This window comes from Lynx canadensis, chromosome C1, assembly GCF_007474595.2.
Source record: "Lynx canadensis isolate LIC74 chromosome C1, mLynCan4.pri.v2, whole genome shotgun sequence".
Taxonomy (NCBI): domain Eukaryota; kingdom Metazoa; phylum Chordata; class Mammalia; order Carnivora; family Felidae; genus Lynx; species Lynx canadensis.
In genome coordinates, this window is record NC_044310.1 from 191,885,672 (window position 1) to 191,900,450 (window position 14,779).

A 14,779-nucleotide genomic window follows, 5' to 3' on the forward strand; every position below is an offset into this window, starting at 1 on the left:
CTGAGCCACCCAGGCGCCCCTCAAAGAGACTATCTTTGATGATTTATCTTCTTTAAATTTTAGAAAGATGAATAATATTGTGTTACTTATGTCAAAGTAAAATGTAAGTTAGTGTGTCACCTCAGTAACACTTAAGAGACATGAAAAATGATTATTGCCTCCTTTAGCCCTTCTTGAAAATAGAGTAGAAACTTTCTTAACCTTATTTTGCTTAATCATGTCCCTTATAAAATGGGTTGGCTGAAGCCTACAGCTTTCTAAAGAGTCTAACCAACACTTGGGGTATGCTGATAAGTGTTTAACACCCAACTCTCTGGAAAAAAAATACCTTGATTTATAATGTTTGCTGATATCGGTGCTGTAAATACTCCCATCGTAGCTGATTTCAAGCTACCCAAGTGAGGTCACTAAATGAGGAGCTGGAAAAAGTTGCATCCAGTTGGCTCTCGTGAACTGTTGGGAGGGGGCTCCAGAACCCCATGGCCACACTTCCCAGACTGGGTAGGCCAGTCGTAATTTTTGTTGTAATTACATAACTTAGTTAAAAAATTATATAAACTAAAACAAAGAGTACTTGCTTTTATGAAAACTCAGTTACATTCTGGAAAGATGAGAATCTTTAAGAAATACCTGAAAGTCAGGTATGGGTGAAAAACCTGTAAAGGATTGCAGCAAAAATTCAGATTGCCTCGCATATATCATTAAGTCCTTTTTTAAAAAAAAGTTTTTTTAACATTTATTTATTTTTGAAAGACAGAGAGAGACAGGGTACTAGTGGGGGAAGGACAGAGAGATAGAGGGAGGAGACAGAATCCTAAGCAGGCTCCAGGCTCTGTTGTCAGCACAGAGCCTGATGTGGGGCTCAAACGCACGAACTGTGAGATCATGACCTGAGCTGAAGTCGGATGCTTAACTGACTGAGCCACCTAGGCACCCCAAGTCCTTGTTTTATTTTGAGGAGACCAAATTAGATTAGCAGACTATAGGGTAAAGTGACAACATGAAATTCTAATTAGTAGAGGCTACTCAAAAAAGGCCTTGAAACCGTGTATTTAAAAATGTGGTGACTTAATTTGTTTTTAAACTTTTATTTGAATCTCTACTTTAACAGACATTTTCCATTAAGTTGCCAAGTACTAGTTCAGTTATGTTAAATATTATTCAGTGGAATACCTCTTCATTTTATATGCAGATTTATTTTATTTACCATTAGCTTTTTTATATATTGCTTGCTATATGTTAGAAGCAGCAGAATTTATCAGAATTACATACAATTTAGGAGAGGTCTTTTCTGGTGGGAAGGAAAACCAAATGAATTTTAGCTAATGAACGCTAAAAAAGGAGTTTCAGAAGGACATTAATTTTCTTGAAACCCCAAGATAATTTTTCATTTGAACTATTTTTGTTGATTGGCCCAATGAGTTTTTATCTAGCTACTTCTCAGTCCTTAGCACTGTGGTATGTTGTGAAATTAGGGCTTTAGACACTTAAGCTTTTTCTAATACCCATTATATAAATACTTTTAAAGTAGTGGAAGCAATAATTAAGCTACATGCAATGCCTTTAAATTCACGAAGTACATTCGCATATAGGTGGGAATTAATAGAACAGTTCTCCAACCAATTACTTGTAATTCCACATCCTGGTCCACCATACTTTATTGGGAAGGTACATAAAGCTATAAATCAAAGAGTAGATAGCAGTAACTGTATAAATAGAAAAAGAAAAACATTTTAAATTTATATGCTTTGAATTTATTTTTTAATCCTTTTAAATGGAAGCATGTGAATAATCTTGTCTTTATCTTATGAGTGATACAGTAGCACCCTCCTATTAAAATACCATTTTCATAGAGATTTTCTGCACATTATACCATATATTCTGTGATAAAGTTAACTTGTTTCCGCTACCAAATTTGTTAATGGTAAACCTTGGTAATTATTTTATTATAATTAAAATTGAATGAGAACTAGGCATGATATGTTCATTTATCTTTGAAACTAGAAGAAAAGAACCGTAATTTGCAGTGATAAATTTGGAGGCAATGCACAGTAAGCAATGAAAAAAAAAAGTTTTTAAGTAGTTGTTGAATTTGATTGACACAAAGAAGTAGTAATTCAGAACATGGATCAGAGTACTGAAATTCATGTTTTGAAAGTAAAACTGAAGTAGAATAATTACCATCTATTTTTTTAATATCTGAATGTTTGCTCTTGGGTTTTAGAATGATCATCCCTGGAATTACTCATCATACAATCTGTGCTAGATGAAGCAGCACAGTTGTTTTGATAACCGTCATCCTTGGGTTGAAAATCAAGCTTTAATTTTAATTTTTTTCAAAAAGCAAATTTCTTAAATGTTGTAATTGTTCAGGAAGGAAAGTAAATTTGGCACTTTAAATGTAAATTATTTTCAGTGATCACAAAATGTGAAAGTAAGTTTTATCATAAATGGAGATTGCACAGTTTCTTTGTATGCAAAATTAGTTCTCATTCATTCAGGGACTAGAAACATTTTGCCTACATTCACATTCAAGCTCACCTCTTTAATTCAGAGTAACCTAATATTGGCTTCCTGAAAAAATGCACACACCTTACTTTGAACAAGCATCATGTTTTCAGTGGCTTTCAATTAGAAAAGAAAAATCACTCAATTTTGTAGAAAGCATCTTAGTAGCTGTCTGGTGGAACCTAATTTGTGAGCCAATTATAGCCTTGATAAGGGTCTGCAAACGTTTCTTTGAGCCACTTGGGCTAAATATAAATATGAAAAACCTTACTCTAATAGACAGTTGGTTGAAATATTTTAAAGTGCACAAGGAAATGTCTTGCTTACATTTTTGCCATGTCCTTATGTATAAGTCAAAGAGTGCAGGTGTGTTGTAACTCAGACATTTTTTTCAATTTAAACTTCAGTTTAAACCCTATTTAAAAACCACCGTATTTATGGGCACCTAACCAATTATGAGTTCTCATCAATAATCATGATTTATTGGGAATATACATAAACTATTTTAAAGAATTGTTAACGGAAAAGTTTTAGCTCCTGTCTGAACCCAGAGTAGGCATTGAATTCCATCTGTGTGACCTGGGATAAGTTCTTTGTCCTCTCTGAACCTCATATTTCTAAAATGGGGCTAATAAACGCCACCTCATAGAATTGTGAGGCGCATATATTTGTTGTAGCAGAAACACTTACTGGTCCTGGTAAATCCTAGCTGCTCGGGTAAATGGCACTTCAGGTGAACAAATCCAATGAGTGCTGCTAGCTGTCATCATTCGTGCTCTCTCAGCAGCCTTGGACGCGGCTCAGCACGCTCTCCTATTTGAAACATTTTCTTCATCTCTCAGCTTCTGTGACACAACAGTCCCCACCACCTCCCTAGTTATTTCTTTTTAGTCTTGTGTACCTGGCCTCTAGCATTTTGCGAATACCCCTAACTTGGTTTTGGGCTTTCTTTTCTTTCTAGAACTCCCCCAGAGTGCCCACTTCCAGTCTCAACCTTTAACTAGTATCATGACTTTAAACTTGACCCTCTCTACTTTATGCCTCCAGCCTCCTGGATCCATCCTTATGTATCCACTGTCTACTTGCATGCCTACTTCCGTACTGAATAGGCTCATCTCCAACATTTCTGAATCACAACTCTTGATTCCTTGGTCCTAATCTTCTCTTCTCCTAGTCTTTCTCATTATTTTAAATGGCACCACTATTCCCCCAGCTATCTAAGTTCAAAACGTAGGAGTCATCTTTTATTTTCTTCTTTCCTCACCTCCCACATCGTATACATCAGCAAGTCGTGGGACCCCTGCCTTCAGAGTGTGTCCACTTACTTCTCTGTCCAGATACCCAGCCTTCCTTACCTCTTACCTGGACCATTGCAGTAGTTTCCCGGCAGGTCCCTCTCCTTGCATGCTGGACCCTCTCTAATTCATTTACCCCACAGTGGGCAGAGTGGGCTTTCTAAAAAGGAAAATAGAGATGTGGAAATTACAAACATGAAATAAGTGAAAAACATCACATTTTGATAGACTTCCAAAAAAGACCTCATTTTGTTAAATTTTTTAACTTGCATGTCATATTTTTCCAGATAATTATATTATAAAAAGAAGTCTACAAAATGGACAAATTAATGTTCAGAAGAAAATAAAGTGAATTGTAATAGGTGCCTTAGAATAGGTGTCAGCTAATATCTTTCCTTTCTTTTTTGTGATGTGTGCTTCTTCACATTGAGACTTTTTAACATTTTCATCACCCCAAAGGGACTTAGTGTTGAGACTTTTGCTTTTAGCTTAAAAAATGTCTTTGACATTTTTTAGTCTGTAGAATTTGCTGGACAACTTAAAATCCTTAGCTATTTACAGCAGCTTCTTTATGCTAGGTTTGAAAACCCTGTTAAAGTACCTTAAATTTTTTCAATCAATACGATGTTTTATGGCCCAGTTATATGCACAGATTGATGTTCACTACCAGTAAAGAACACATAAAGATAGTTCAGGTCAGATTGGAATGCACAGTGGCAGCAGTAACATAGAGTCTGAGTCTGTTCTGAGTCCAAGTCCATTCAGGTTGGCGTAACAAAATACCACAGCCTGGGTGGCTTATGAATAACAGAAATTAATTTCTCACTGTTCCAGGGGCCAAGGAGCCCAAGACTGTGGTGCCAGCATGGTTGTGTTCTGGTGAGGGCCTGCTTCCCACTTCATAGCCAGCACCTTACTCTGTCCCCATTTCTTCTTTTTTTTTTTTTTTTTTTTTTAATTTTTTTTTTTCAACGTTTATTTATTTTTGGGACAGAGAGAGACAGAGCATGAACGGGGGAGGGGCAGAGAGAGAGGGAGACACAGAATCAGAAACAGGCTCCAGGCTCTGAGCCATCAGCCCAGAGCCCGACGCGGGGCTCGAACTCACGGACCGCGAGATCGTGACCTGGCTGAAGTCGGACGCTTAACCGACTGCGCCACCCAGGCGCCCCGAGTCCCCATTTCTTCTAATAGAAGGGGCATGGGAACTCTCTGGAGCTTCCTTTATGAGGCACTACTTATTAGTATCCCACTTATTAGGATTCCACCTCATGACCAAAGCATCTCCCCCAAGCCCCGCCTCCTCAGACCATCATTTTGGGAGTTAGGATTTCAACATATGAATTCAGGGGAATACAAACATTCACACTATGGCAAGTGTTATAAATGTAAATGGTTATAAATTAACAAATGCTACCAAACCAATAGGACGGTACTAATTTATGGCACATTTTTCATGGGTTGTCATGTATAAAATATGATAAAAAATAAATATCAGGTATCTAAGCATGAAGACCTAGATTCTTTGTTTAAAAAAAAAACATAGTACTACGGGTAGAGAGAATGAAATGAAGGGAGCCTGACAAATTTATAGTGTGAAAAGTGGGCAAAGGAGAAGAAAAAAGGAATATCATGGGTTTCCAACATAGAAACATTTTTAATAGTTGTGAAAGACATGTTATTATAGTAATTGTGGTTAAAGACAGATTTTAAGATTTATGGTGCAAATCTGATTCAGTAGTTTTGAGTCTGTTTTCCTTTCTCCTCGGTAGAGGGCGTGATCCCCCTGCGTAGATGTCAGTTTTCCAATGCCCTCTCAAAGACCTGCTGCGCAGTATTTGCTAAAACTGTAGCCCTCCAGATGTTGTTGTGGAATTATTGTTAATTGACTTTTGTTTATTTTCTCAAATAATCATAAATAACCATAAACATTCTTGAAAGCTTCCTGTGGAGGAGGCATTCTTCTGAAAGACTATATTGAAATGTATGAAAGAATGCATTCCGTATCATAGGCAGTATCTAAAATGCTGCCGAGGAAATTTTCTTGGTGTGTGTATGGTCTGGAGTTTAAAGTGAGAAGGGTGTCGTATTGGGCCTAAATTTCTTGGCTAAGCTCTTTGTAAACTGGTAAAGGTGCTTTTAGTGAAAACAAAAAAAGGTTGCATTTGTAGACATTAAGACTGAATTAACAACTTACTTCTCAGGTGTAAAGCTTCTCACACAGGCTTCTTTTTTTTTTAATTAAAGTATTTTTTTATTATTACTATTTGTAATATAATTTACTGTCAAATTGACTTACATACAACACCCAGTGCTCATCCCAACAAGTGCCCTCCTCGGTGCCCATCATCCATTTTCCCTCTCCCCTCCTCCTACCCACCCCAACCCCTCCCCCATCCACCCTCAGTTTGTTTTCTGTTCGCACAGATTTCTACAGGCGCTCTCCTTACCTGGAACTGGTAAGGTGTGTTAGATAGAGTGTTGCTGCTTAACAGAGAAATAAAATAGAACACCACCATATCCAACATGGCACAAGCTGAACTGTGTATTTTTGATCCCCATTTGTACTATTGCTGTGAGATTTCTGCTTTTACTGTATTTTGAAATTTACCATGAAATTATGATTTAGCAGTGACTGGTTTATCCTTTCCCCCCCCCAGTATAAGAAGTATCGCTCTTCTCACGCACACACCAATAACTTTGCAAAGTCTGTGGTCAACCTTGTGGATTCTGTAAGTATCCTGATTTTCTTGAACCTATTTTTCCAAGATGGAATGGTTTATATTTCTACCTGTTTACTAGTTATTTGAATTCTTTCTTGGGCAAAAGTAAAAATGCCATCCTTAAGCTCATCTGGCTAAGAAGTTATAGGGTGGAAACTTCAAAAGAGTAGTGTCCTCAGAGCTAGGAGGGCTGCTGAGTCATTCTCAGTATCCCAGAGATGCATTAGTGCTGCTTATAAGTGATGTCCAGACCTGTTTGTCACCAAGCCTATGAAGGACAAAAACACAAGAGAAAATAAACTACCAAAAGAGTATAAATTACACTTGACAAATGAGACTTTGATGATAATAACCAGTTGAGCTTATTGTCTTAAATATATGGCAAGAGAGCTAGTAGATTGAGGTGGAGTATGTTTGGAGAATATAGGAAATACAGTTTTATTTTGTTTTGTTTTGTTTTGTTTTTAACTAACATTTACTTTCTTAGTAGTGAATGCTTCAGATTTTATTTCTAGATGACAGCGTTAAGTGCAGTCCCCAAATGAAACTAATTTGAAACAGTAAAATCTGTATCTTCTTACAAAGACTTCTAACTCTATAAAATCGTTCATATCAATATTTTTTCCCTCTCATTTTGTAAGTTACAGAGAATAATGGTTAAGGTTTTCTTCCTTGTTCCTGCTTTAGCTAGAATTCCATAGATGTGAATATTATTTGCTGTGTTCCAATAACTAGTTCTATTTGCCATAGTCATAGGCTAAATATAGCATACTGCCTTGTGTTCTAATGTAAAGTGCTCTTTTGTTCAGTTAAATATATTTTTATCTGATATTTATTATATGTCCCCTCTTACCTGGGAAAAGAAGACTTTTTATGAGTTGCCAACTATCTAAATGATACTTGTTTTCTCCAAAGAACTGCCTCCTTTTCTGCCTTTGAAACAGTCCCCGAACCTTCAATGTTGTAAATACTCATAACATATGACACCTACAGGGACAGCTAGGTAAAGGCATAATACGGGTGGATGAGCATAGTGGGTCATACAGAGTTAGGACTGAAATTCTGAAAGCCAGTTTACACGTGGGTTATTAATTTTCTGTAATTTCAGCTCTTGTCAGCCGCCTTCTCAGACAAAAACTATAAGTTAATATGGAAAAGAGAGTATCGGGCACACCTTTTTCGCTGCCAAAGTTGTTGACTTGGTAGCATCTTTTTGTTGGTCATTCTACCATGATTGAATGGAATCACATCTTGCAAAGTGCAGTTTTTGTTTTGGGCTCTCCTATAAGCTGACCAGCTCTAACTTGCTTGTCGTAAAATCATTTTAGCTTCAGGTTGAGTCAGGCACCATGGTATTTTCTTTCTTCGGTGGGTTCAAAGACATCCATTATTTTCTTAATTAGCTTGAAAATAGGACAGAGTGACAGCAGTCTTTGAAGTCGCTTAATTGTGTGAATTGTTTAGCTACTGGGCCAGAACTGGAGAAAGAGAGCCGAAAGATACAATTTAAATGTTGTGAATGATGCCACCCCGTGGCGAGGGTGAGGTGGGTGATACGCATCTGCTTTTCCCTGTTGTGGCCCAGATCCACGACTCCCGCTGGCTGTTATTCTAGGTGTCATGTCACAAGGCCTCCAAGGGCAAGCCAGCCATGTTGCTGGTGCTTGTCCAAGGATTTACCAGACTATTCCAATCCTGCAGGACTCGCTGGTCACACTGCGCTTACCCGGAGCCAGTATGTCAGGCTCCTACGTGTCACCTCCTGTGAGGTTTGGAAGGGTGATTTTACTCCACCCTGTTTAGAATTTATGTCCAGACTTTCAAATCTTGACATCCCTACTGTCCATCCCCTAGTAGGATGCCTGGCCACTAAATGTGCTCATTTGGGATTGAAATAGTCTAGTAGGAGAGAGGCTGAATTGTGTGATTGTGATTTCTTTTTTTAATTTTTGCTCTTGGAAATGAGAAAGGAAAGAAGATTCTTTATGATGAGCTAATTGTGACCTCATGTTCTCCTCTCACCTCCCCTCCTGTCCTTCCACTGACTCTGAATCACTGATTGTGCATGTTTGACCCAGTGTTTTCCTCCTGCACCTGTCCTGTTGTATACCCTCAGATTTACAAGGAGCAGCTTAACACCAGGGTTGTCCTGGTGGCTGTAGAGACCTGGACTGAGAAGGATCATATTGAGATCACCACCAACCCTGTGCAGATGCTCCATGAGTTCTCCAAATACCGGCAGCGCATTAAACAGCATGCTGATGCTGTGCACCTTATCTCGTATGTACCTGTGGTCTTCGGGTTGGCATTTATCTTGATCCCTTTATTGGACCATCTAAGTTATACATAAGTGTATGGATCCTGAATTGATTTCTTTCTCTGGTTATATACGTAGCAGGGAGGTAAGCCTTCTGGTGCTGGGAAGGTGGTTCCATGGTCATAAGATTTACCTTCAGAGCATGATCTTACTTTCACACTTTACATCTTGCAGGTGAACTCATGATTCAAGGTGGCTGCTGGTGCACCAGCCTTTATTACGGGCACCAGGAGTACAGGGAGGGAAGAGTGCAAGAGAGCACTCCTTCCAGCTGAGTTAGCTCCATTAAAGTGGATTTCCTGAAAGCTTGCACATATCAATTTTTACCAGTAAATCATTTGCTAGCCCTTTGTCATAGCCACACCTACCTGCAAGAGAGACTAGGAAATATAGTCTTTCGAGGTGAACCATTGAATAAAATTGAGATTTCATCCTTAAGGAAAAGGATTGCCATACTTTCTTTTAATATAATAAGTGGTTTCCTTGTTCATTCATTACAAAGCTGTTTTCAGACCATCCTCTAAGACCAACCAAATTCCTCCTTCCTTGCCTCTCACCTTAGCTCTTTACTTGTTTCTCTCAGTCCATAATCAGCAACTTCTTTTTTTTTATATATTTTTTTAATGTTTGTTTATTTTTGAGACAGAGACAGATTGAGCATGAACGGGGGAGGGTCAGAGAGAGAGGGAGACACAGAATCTGAAGCAGGCTCCAGGCTCTGAGCTGTCAGCACATAGCCCGACGTGGGGCCAGAACTCACGAACCGTGAGATCATGACCTGAGCCGAAGTCGGAGGCTCAACCGACTGAGCCACCCAGGCGCCCCCAGCAACTTCTAATAATTTATAAATTTATAATAATCAGCCAGTGCTTCGTAGGTGCTCAGTTAATGTTTGTTCTACGGAGATTGCTTAACATAACATAAATCTAAAGGTATTTAGAATGTAGTTTTTGATTTCCTGAGGGAAGTTGAATTTGGGGTATTCAGTGTAGAGTGAGTAGACATGTTTTGGGACATGATGGTCCCATGTATGGTGGCCACCACATTGGCTTCCTGATTGTCCTTTCTTTTTCTGTAGGCGTGTGACATTCCACTATAAGAGAAGCAGTCTGAGTTACTTTGGAGGTGTCTGTTCTCGCACAAGGGGTGTTGGCGTGAATGAGGTAAATTTGATCAATTTTCTTAAAGTAGAGCTTTATCTTTGCATCTGATCTCTTTCTTCCCTGTGGCCTAGTTTACATCCCTCTTGGGCTTGTTTAAAATGACAGTGGCACCGGGAATAAGGTATAAGTGATTTATATTAGTAAATAGAACCCAAAGTGGTCTTTGGTGTTAAAAAAGAGGTATTGCTTCATTTCATAATGATAGTATTCATATTTATCAGGCAAACGCATGCCAAAGATTGATCCAGATATTTTTTTCAACTCTATGGATAAGTTTTTATAAACTTATTACTCCTTTCCTGATAACTTTAAGCTATAATGCTCTCCTGCGGATGTTAGGTTTTAATTCATTTAAATCAAAGAATGTGTGATTATATTTAATCAGTATCTTTGGTTTCTCCCTATGTAAAATTTTCATTTTTATGCCTTCTACCTCTCTATCTATAGAATTCATTGAAACAAATGTTTCCTTCATCTCATTGTTTGGATTCCAGTACCTTCATTATATAAAGGAAATCTTACAACAGTTGGTGACAGCACTCAAAAAGGCTGAACCAACTATAGCTAAACCCTGATAAATGCCAGGATATATTATAACAAGTTGTAGCCAATAGCCATCATTCAGTAGAGGCCTCTCTGAGCCATCATTCTGTCAAGGCCTCTCTCTCGACATATTTCTAGTAAGTTGAATTTATTCTTGGTTTGGAATGAGTTGGATTGGGGCACAGCCTTTTACGAGTTGTATCTTATGTTTCCATGTGAGAGCATCAAGTTCTGAGAGATGCCACATAGGAAGAGAGGCGTTCTGCTTCTTGGGCCCAGTTGCAAGGAAGAGGTGCTGAGGAACGTATGCCGTCTTTCGATGCTGTGAGGCTCTGCTTAGGGAACTGAGATGATATGTGGTGATGATTAAGAAATAATAACTAGCTTTGTGCACTCTCTCAAATGTTTCCCACACACTTTCAACTCTGAAAAACAGTATGGTCTTCCAATGGCAGTGGCACAAGTATTATCGCAGAGCCTGGCTCAAAACCTTGGAATCCAATGGGAACCTTCTAGCAGAAAGCCAAGTATGTACATTGACCTTCTTACTCACTTTCATGTGCCATTCTGTCTATATAATGCATGTCCGGTCAATAAATAAATATTGTTCATTCCTAAGTCATTATAGTTTAATTGTAGTCTACTTCCTTCCTCTTAAAAAAGATGATCAAATGAGCGACTTAAGGTAATTTTTAATCCGTTTGGGTTGTAGATATCTCTCCTTTAAAATTCATAAAATCATACTCACTTTCTCAGAGTGGGATCAGGTCTTTCTCACACTGCAGAATGTTGGGGGTGAGGTCGATGAGTACTCACTCTCTGGGTTCTAAGCAGCGGAGTATAGAAACTGGATGCCAGTGAGACTCCATCAGGGAGTTAATAATAGTACATTTGGATCAAGGAATAGCTTAGATCTACTATAAGAAAGCAGCGCCAACTCTAATTAGAATTCCCCACCTACCTACCTCCAACTGAACTCACTCACATGGTCCCATCAGAAGAGTTCAAGAAGAAGCCTCCCCTCCAGGCAGCTCTGCCCTAGGGCCCTTTAAGCCTGGGAATGGGTGGTAGATGTTAACACTCTAGTGGGCAGGCAGTGCCAGGAGGGAGTCCACACAGGGCCCCGGATCCCATCCAGTGGGAAAGTGCAGCCAGTGATGGCTGGTGTCACTCTTCTCACTAATCAGAAGAGAGGAAGATGGAAAGACCGGACTGAGCTTCTGGTAGCCAAATATCCAAGGCCCACAATGGTTTTAGGAGTCCATGAAAAATTTGAATTTCTTTAAAAATCAGAATGAAATCCAACCTGGATTATATTAGTCTTTAAACCAACAAAGTAGCAAAATACAATTTCTAATACACTTTGGTGGCACGAGGCCGAAGTGCCTAAGGCTCACAAAAATAATAATGCGACCTTGTGGATAAAAGGACCGAGGTATTCACTCAAATTATTCTCTTAAGTGGAAGTCTGCTCCCCTCTGTGAAACTATCAGACGCTTAAAGTAAAGGTCTCCTTGCCCACCTCACTTCCCCAAAGAAGAAAAGGACAACAATCTACGTTCACATTATTCTACATTTTATACTTTAAAAAAAATTATTTTTTAATGTTTGTTTACTTCTGAGAGAGAGAGAGAGAGAGCTAGAGCACAAGCAGGGGCAGAGAGAGAGGGAGAACACAGAATCCGAAGCAGGGTCCAGGCTCTGAGCTGTCAGCACAGAGCCCGATTCAGGGCTCCAACCCATGGGCCGTGAGATCATGACCTGAGCTGAACTCAGATGCTTAACCAACTAAGCCACCCAGGCGCCCCAATTTTATACTTTTTTGACGACTCTCAAATAATGTCATTAATGCACATGCTGTGGGAACTTGAAACAAAATACATATCCACGGGCTTCTCAATTTCCTTTTGGACGTATTAAGTCATCACTTTGTGGGTGTATTAAGTCTGGTGGCACTTCGCAAATATCCATAAACTTTCATTATTAATATCTTGCTCAGAGTATTTGCTTTCCCAAGGAAACACACAGTACACATAAAGGAGGTATTTGGGGTTCCATCAGCGGGATAGATGGCTTTAAAATCTGAAGAGTAGGGCCAAGGTATATGGCCTTGTTTGAGAAGGCTGGGGCGTGAAGAGGCCAGCGCTGGGGTCAGCAGAGACCTGTTACAGAGTTGGGTGAGTGTCTGCGGTGAGAAGTAGGGTTCATTACTGATGCCTGGAGTAGTTCCTTCCTAACATGTTTTATTCCTTTGTGAATTATTTGTTTAGGTAGATAGTTCATTAGTTTCTGAACTTCGATTTTGAAAAAATCCCATCTGGAGTCTTTCTGTAAAACATCTGTGTTTATGATAGAAAAAAGAATAGGAAAAATAAAAGAACAGCCCATTACTGTATCAGTATGGCAGTGTCTGACATCCATGTTGAGTTTATGACTAATGTTTAATTTAAATGACTATTTACACTTTTATTTTAGAATGCTCTCTTTTCCTAAACCTTTTAGCATAGTGTTCTTCAAGTTCCGGCCCAACCTCACCTTGACTCAAGCAAATGGAATTCTCTCCTGGAACCTCCGTGTGCTCTGTTGGCGGAGCTTCAGTGATGACTCGTTGTATCTGTGCAAGCGAGCCTTCCAGCTCACAGAGCACATACAGGCGCTCATCTTGCATGAGCCGCGATCCACTCTGGGAGATAGGCAGAGAGGTTATTCCCGTTTTCCTCATCAGGGGAGTTTGGACCAGAACTCAGGCTTTCATTCCAGACCAGGCTACTTTTCCCTAAACATTGAGTTCTCTGAGTTACAAACACGAAGAAAGGCATAGTTTTATTCCTTAGCAGCTGTTGTCTTAGGGAGCACCTATACTTCTGGAAAGGAAAAGAAGTATTGTTTTAAAGAAATAGGTTTTGTTTGGAGAGACCTCAACGTTCTGTATATTTAGGACATGAAATTGGTGATGAGAATTATCTAAGAGCTGCAGTGCAAAGTAAAGATGTGACTTTGTGTTTCTCTCTTTTTTTCCTTGCTTATTATTCATCGGACTAGAATGTGACTGCACAGAGTCTTGGGGTGGCTGCATCATGGAAGGAAACAGGGTAAATTTCATTATATATGCATTTGAAATATGCCTTTCACTGAAATTGCTGTTTATGATTAGATACACAGTCTCCCAAGTACTGGTCTCTTAGGTTCAATACTCAGTATAAATTCATAATTAATTATCTTATATTTTAAAATGGAAGGATTAATTTGCCTTATATTTTAATTTTTTGCTTAAATTTGTTGATATAAAATATAGTAATAACTGCTATTTCTTTATTGACCTTTAAAGGAAACACATTATTAAATGCTTCTAAGTTAGCAGAGGCATTAATTTTTTAGTGCACTTAGATAAAGCTCGTTGTCTGCCTGAAGCAGTCAATGAAAATCAATTTATTATCAATTATATTTTATGGAACTCTCACAATAGACATGTTTGCCATAGTAAAACTTACACTATATTGCTTATATAATCAGTAAAGCTTTTTGGTTCTTAAGGTAGCTTTATTGTGTCTAACTTAGGTATCTACTATGATAGAAATTTGAACATTTTCTCACCTATCTCTTCTTGTGAGGACACTTTGGGAACTAGCACCCTTTCTAGTGCCATTGCAGCTGTGAACTGCTGCGTTGCAGCTGTGAACCAAAGCCTGGAAACATTGCCCCAGCCCCTGCACCCACGGGAAGCCACGGGCCCATGGCCATCTAAGCTAGAGCCCACCCCTTCTAGCTGGAAGAGGTTTTCTCACCCGTTTGGTCTCTCTTGTTCCTTCTGCCAATGCCAGATATCTGCTCAACACATCACCCATTTCTGGTCCTACCCCATCCCGAGGAGCCCCAGTGGCCAGAGGCCCATGACCTACTCATGCAGAGTCCTTCCTTACTCTTCCCCGGGAGTCCTGCTCATGGGGAAAAGACGAGTGTGAGTGTGAGGGTTTGCAGAGAGAATCAACATTCCGCCTGCTGCTTTAGGACATAGGTTTCTAGAAAGGTAGTTTAAACGTGAAACGTTAGCCTTCATGCTCCCCTTACTGTTGCACCACAATTTAGTGACATTATGGGTTTAAACAGCATTTTCAAGGACTACTCTAGGAAGGTAACACTATTGATAATATTGCTTCTAAAGGGAGCTGCCTTCTGCCTTCTGACTCCCAATTTCTAAATGAATTTTTGGACTGACCAACCCTTAGAATA

The 14,779-nt window shown here is 39.2% G+C and overlaps 1 protein-coding gene across 1 annotated transcript in view; it reads left to right on the top strand.

The window, feature by feature from the left end:
* ADAM23 (ADAM metallopeptidase domain 23) overlaps positions 1-14,779 on the top strand; it is a 173,258-nt gene that overhangs the window by 116,274 nt on the left and 42,205 nt on the right. Inside the window, 6 exon segments of the mRNA XM_030326759.1 lie at positions 6,464-6,535; positions 8,643-8,806; positions 9,922-10,006; positions 10,986-11,076; positions 13,592-13,632; positions 13,634-13,641. Of these exon segments, the coding sequence (XP_030182619.1) occupies positions 6,464-6,535; positions 8,643-8,806; positions 9,922-10,006; positions 10,986-11,076; positions 13,592-13,632; positions 13,634-13,641 (461 nt within the window).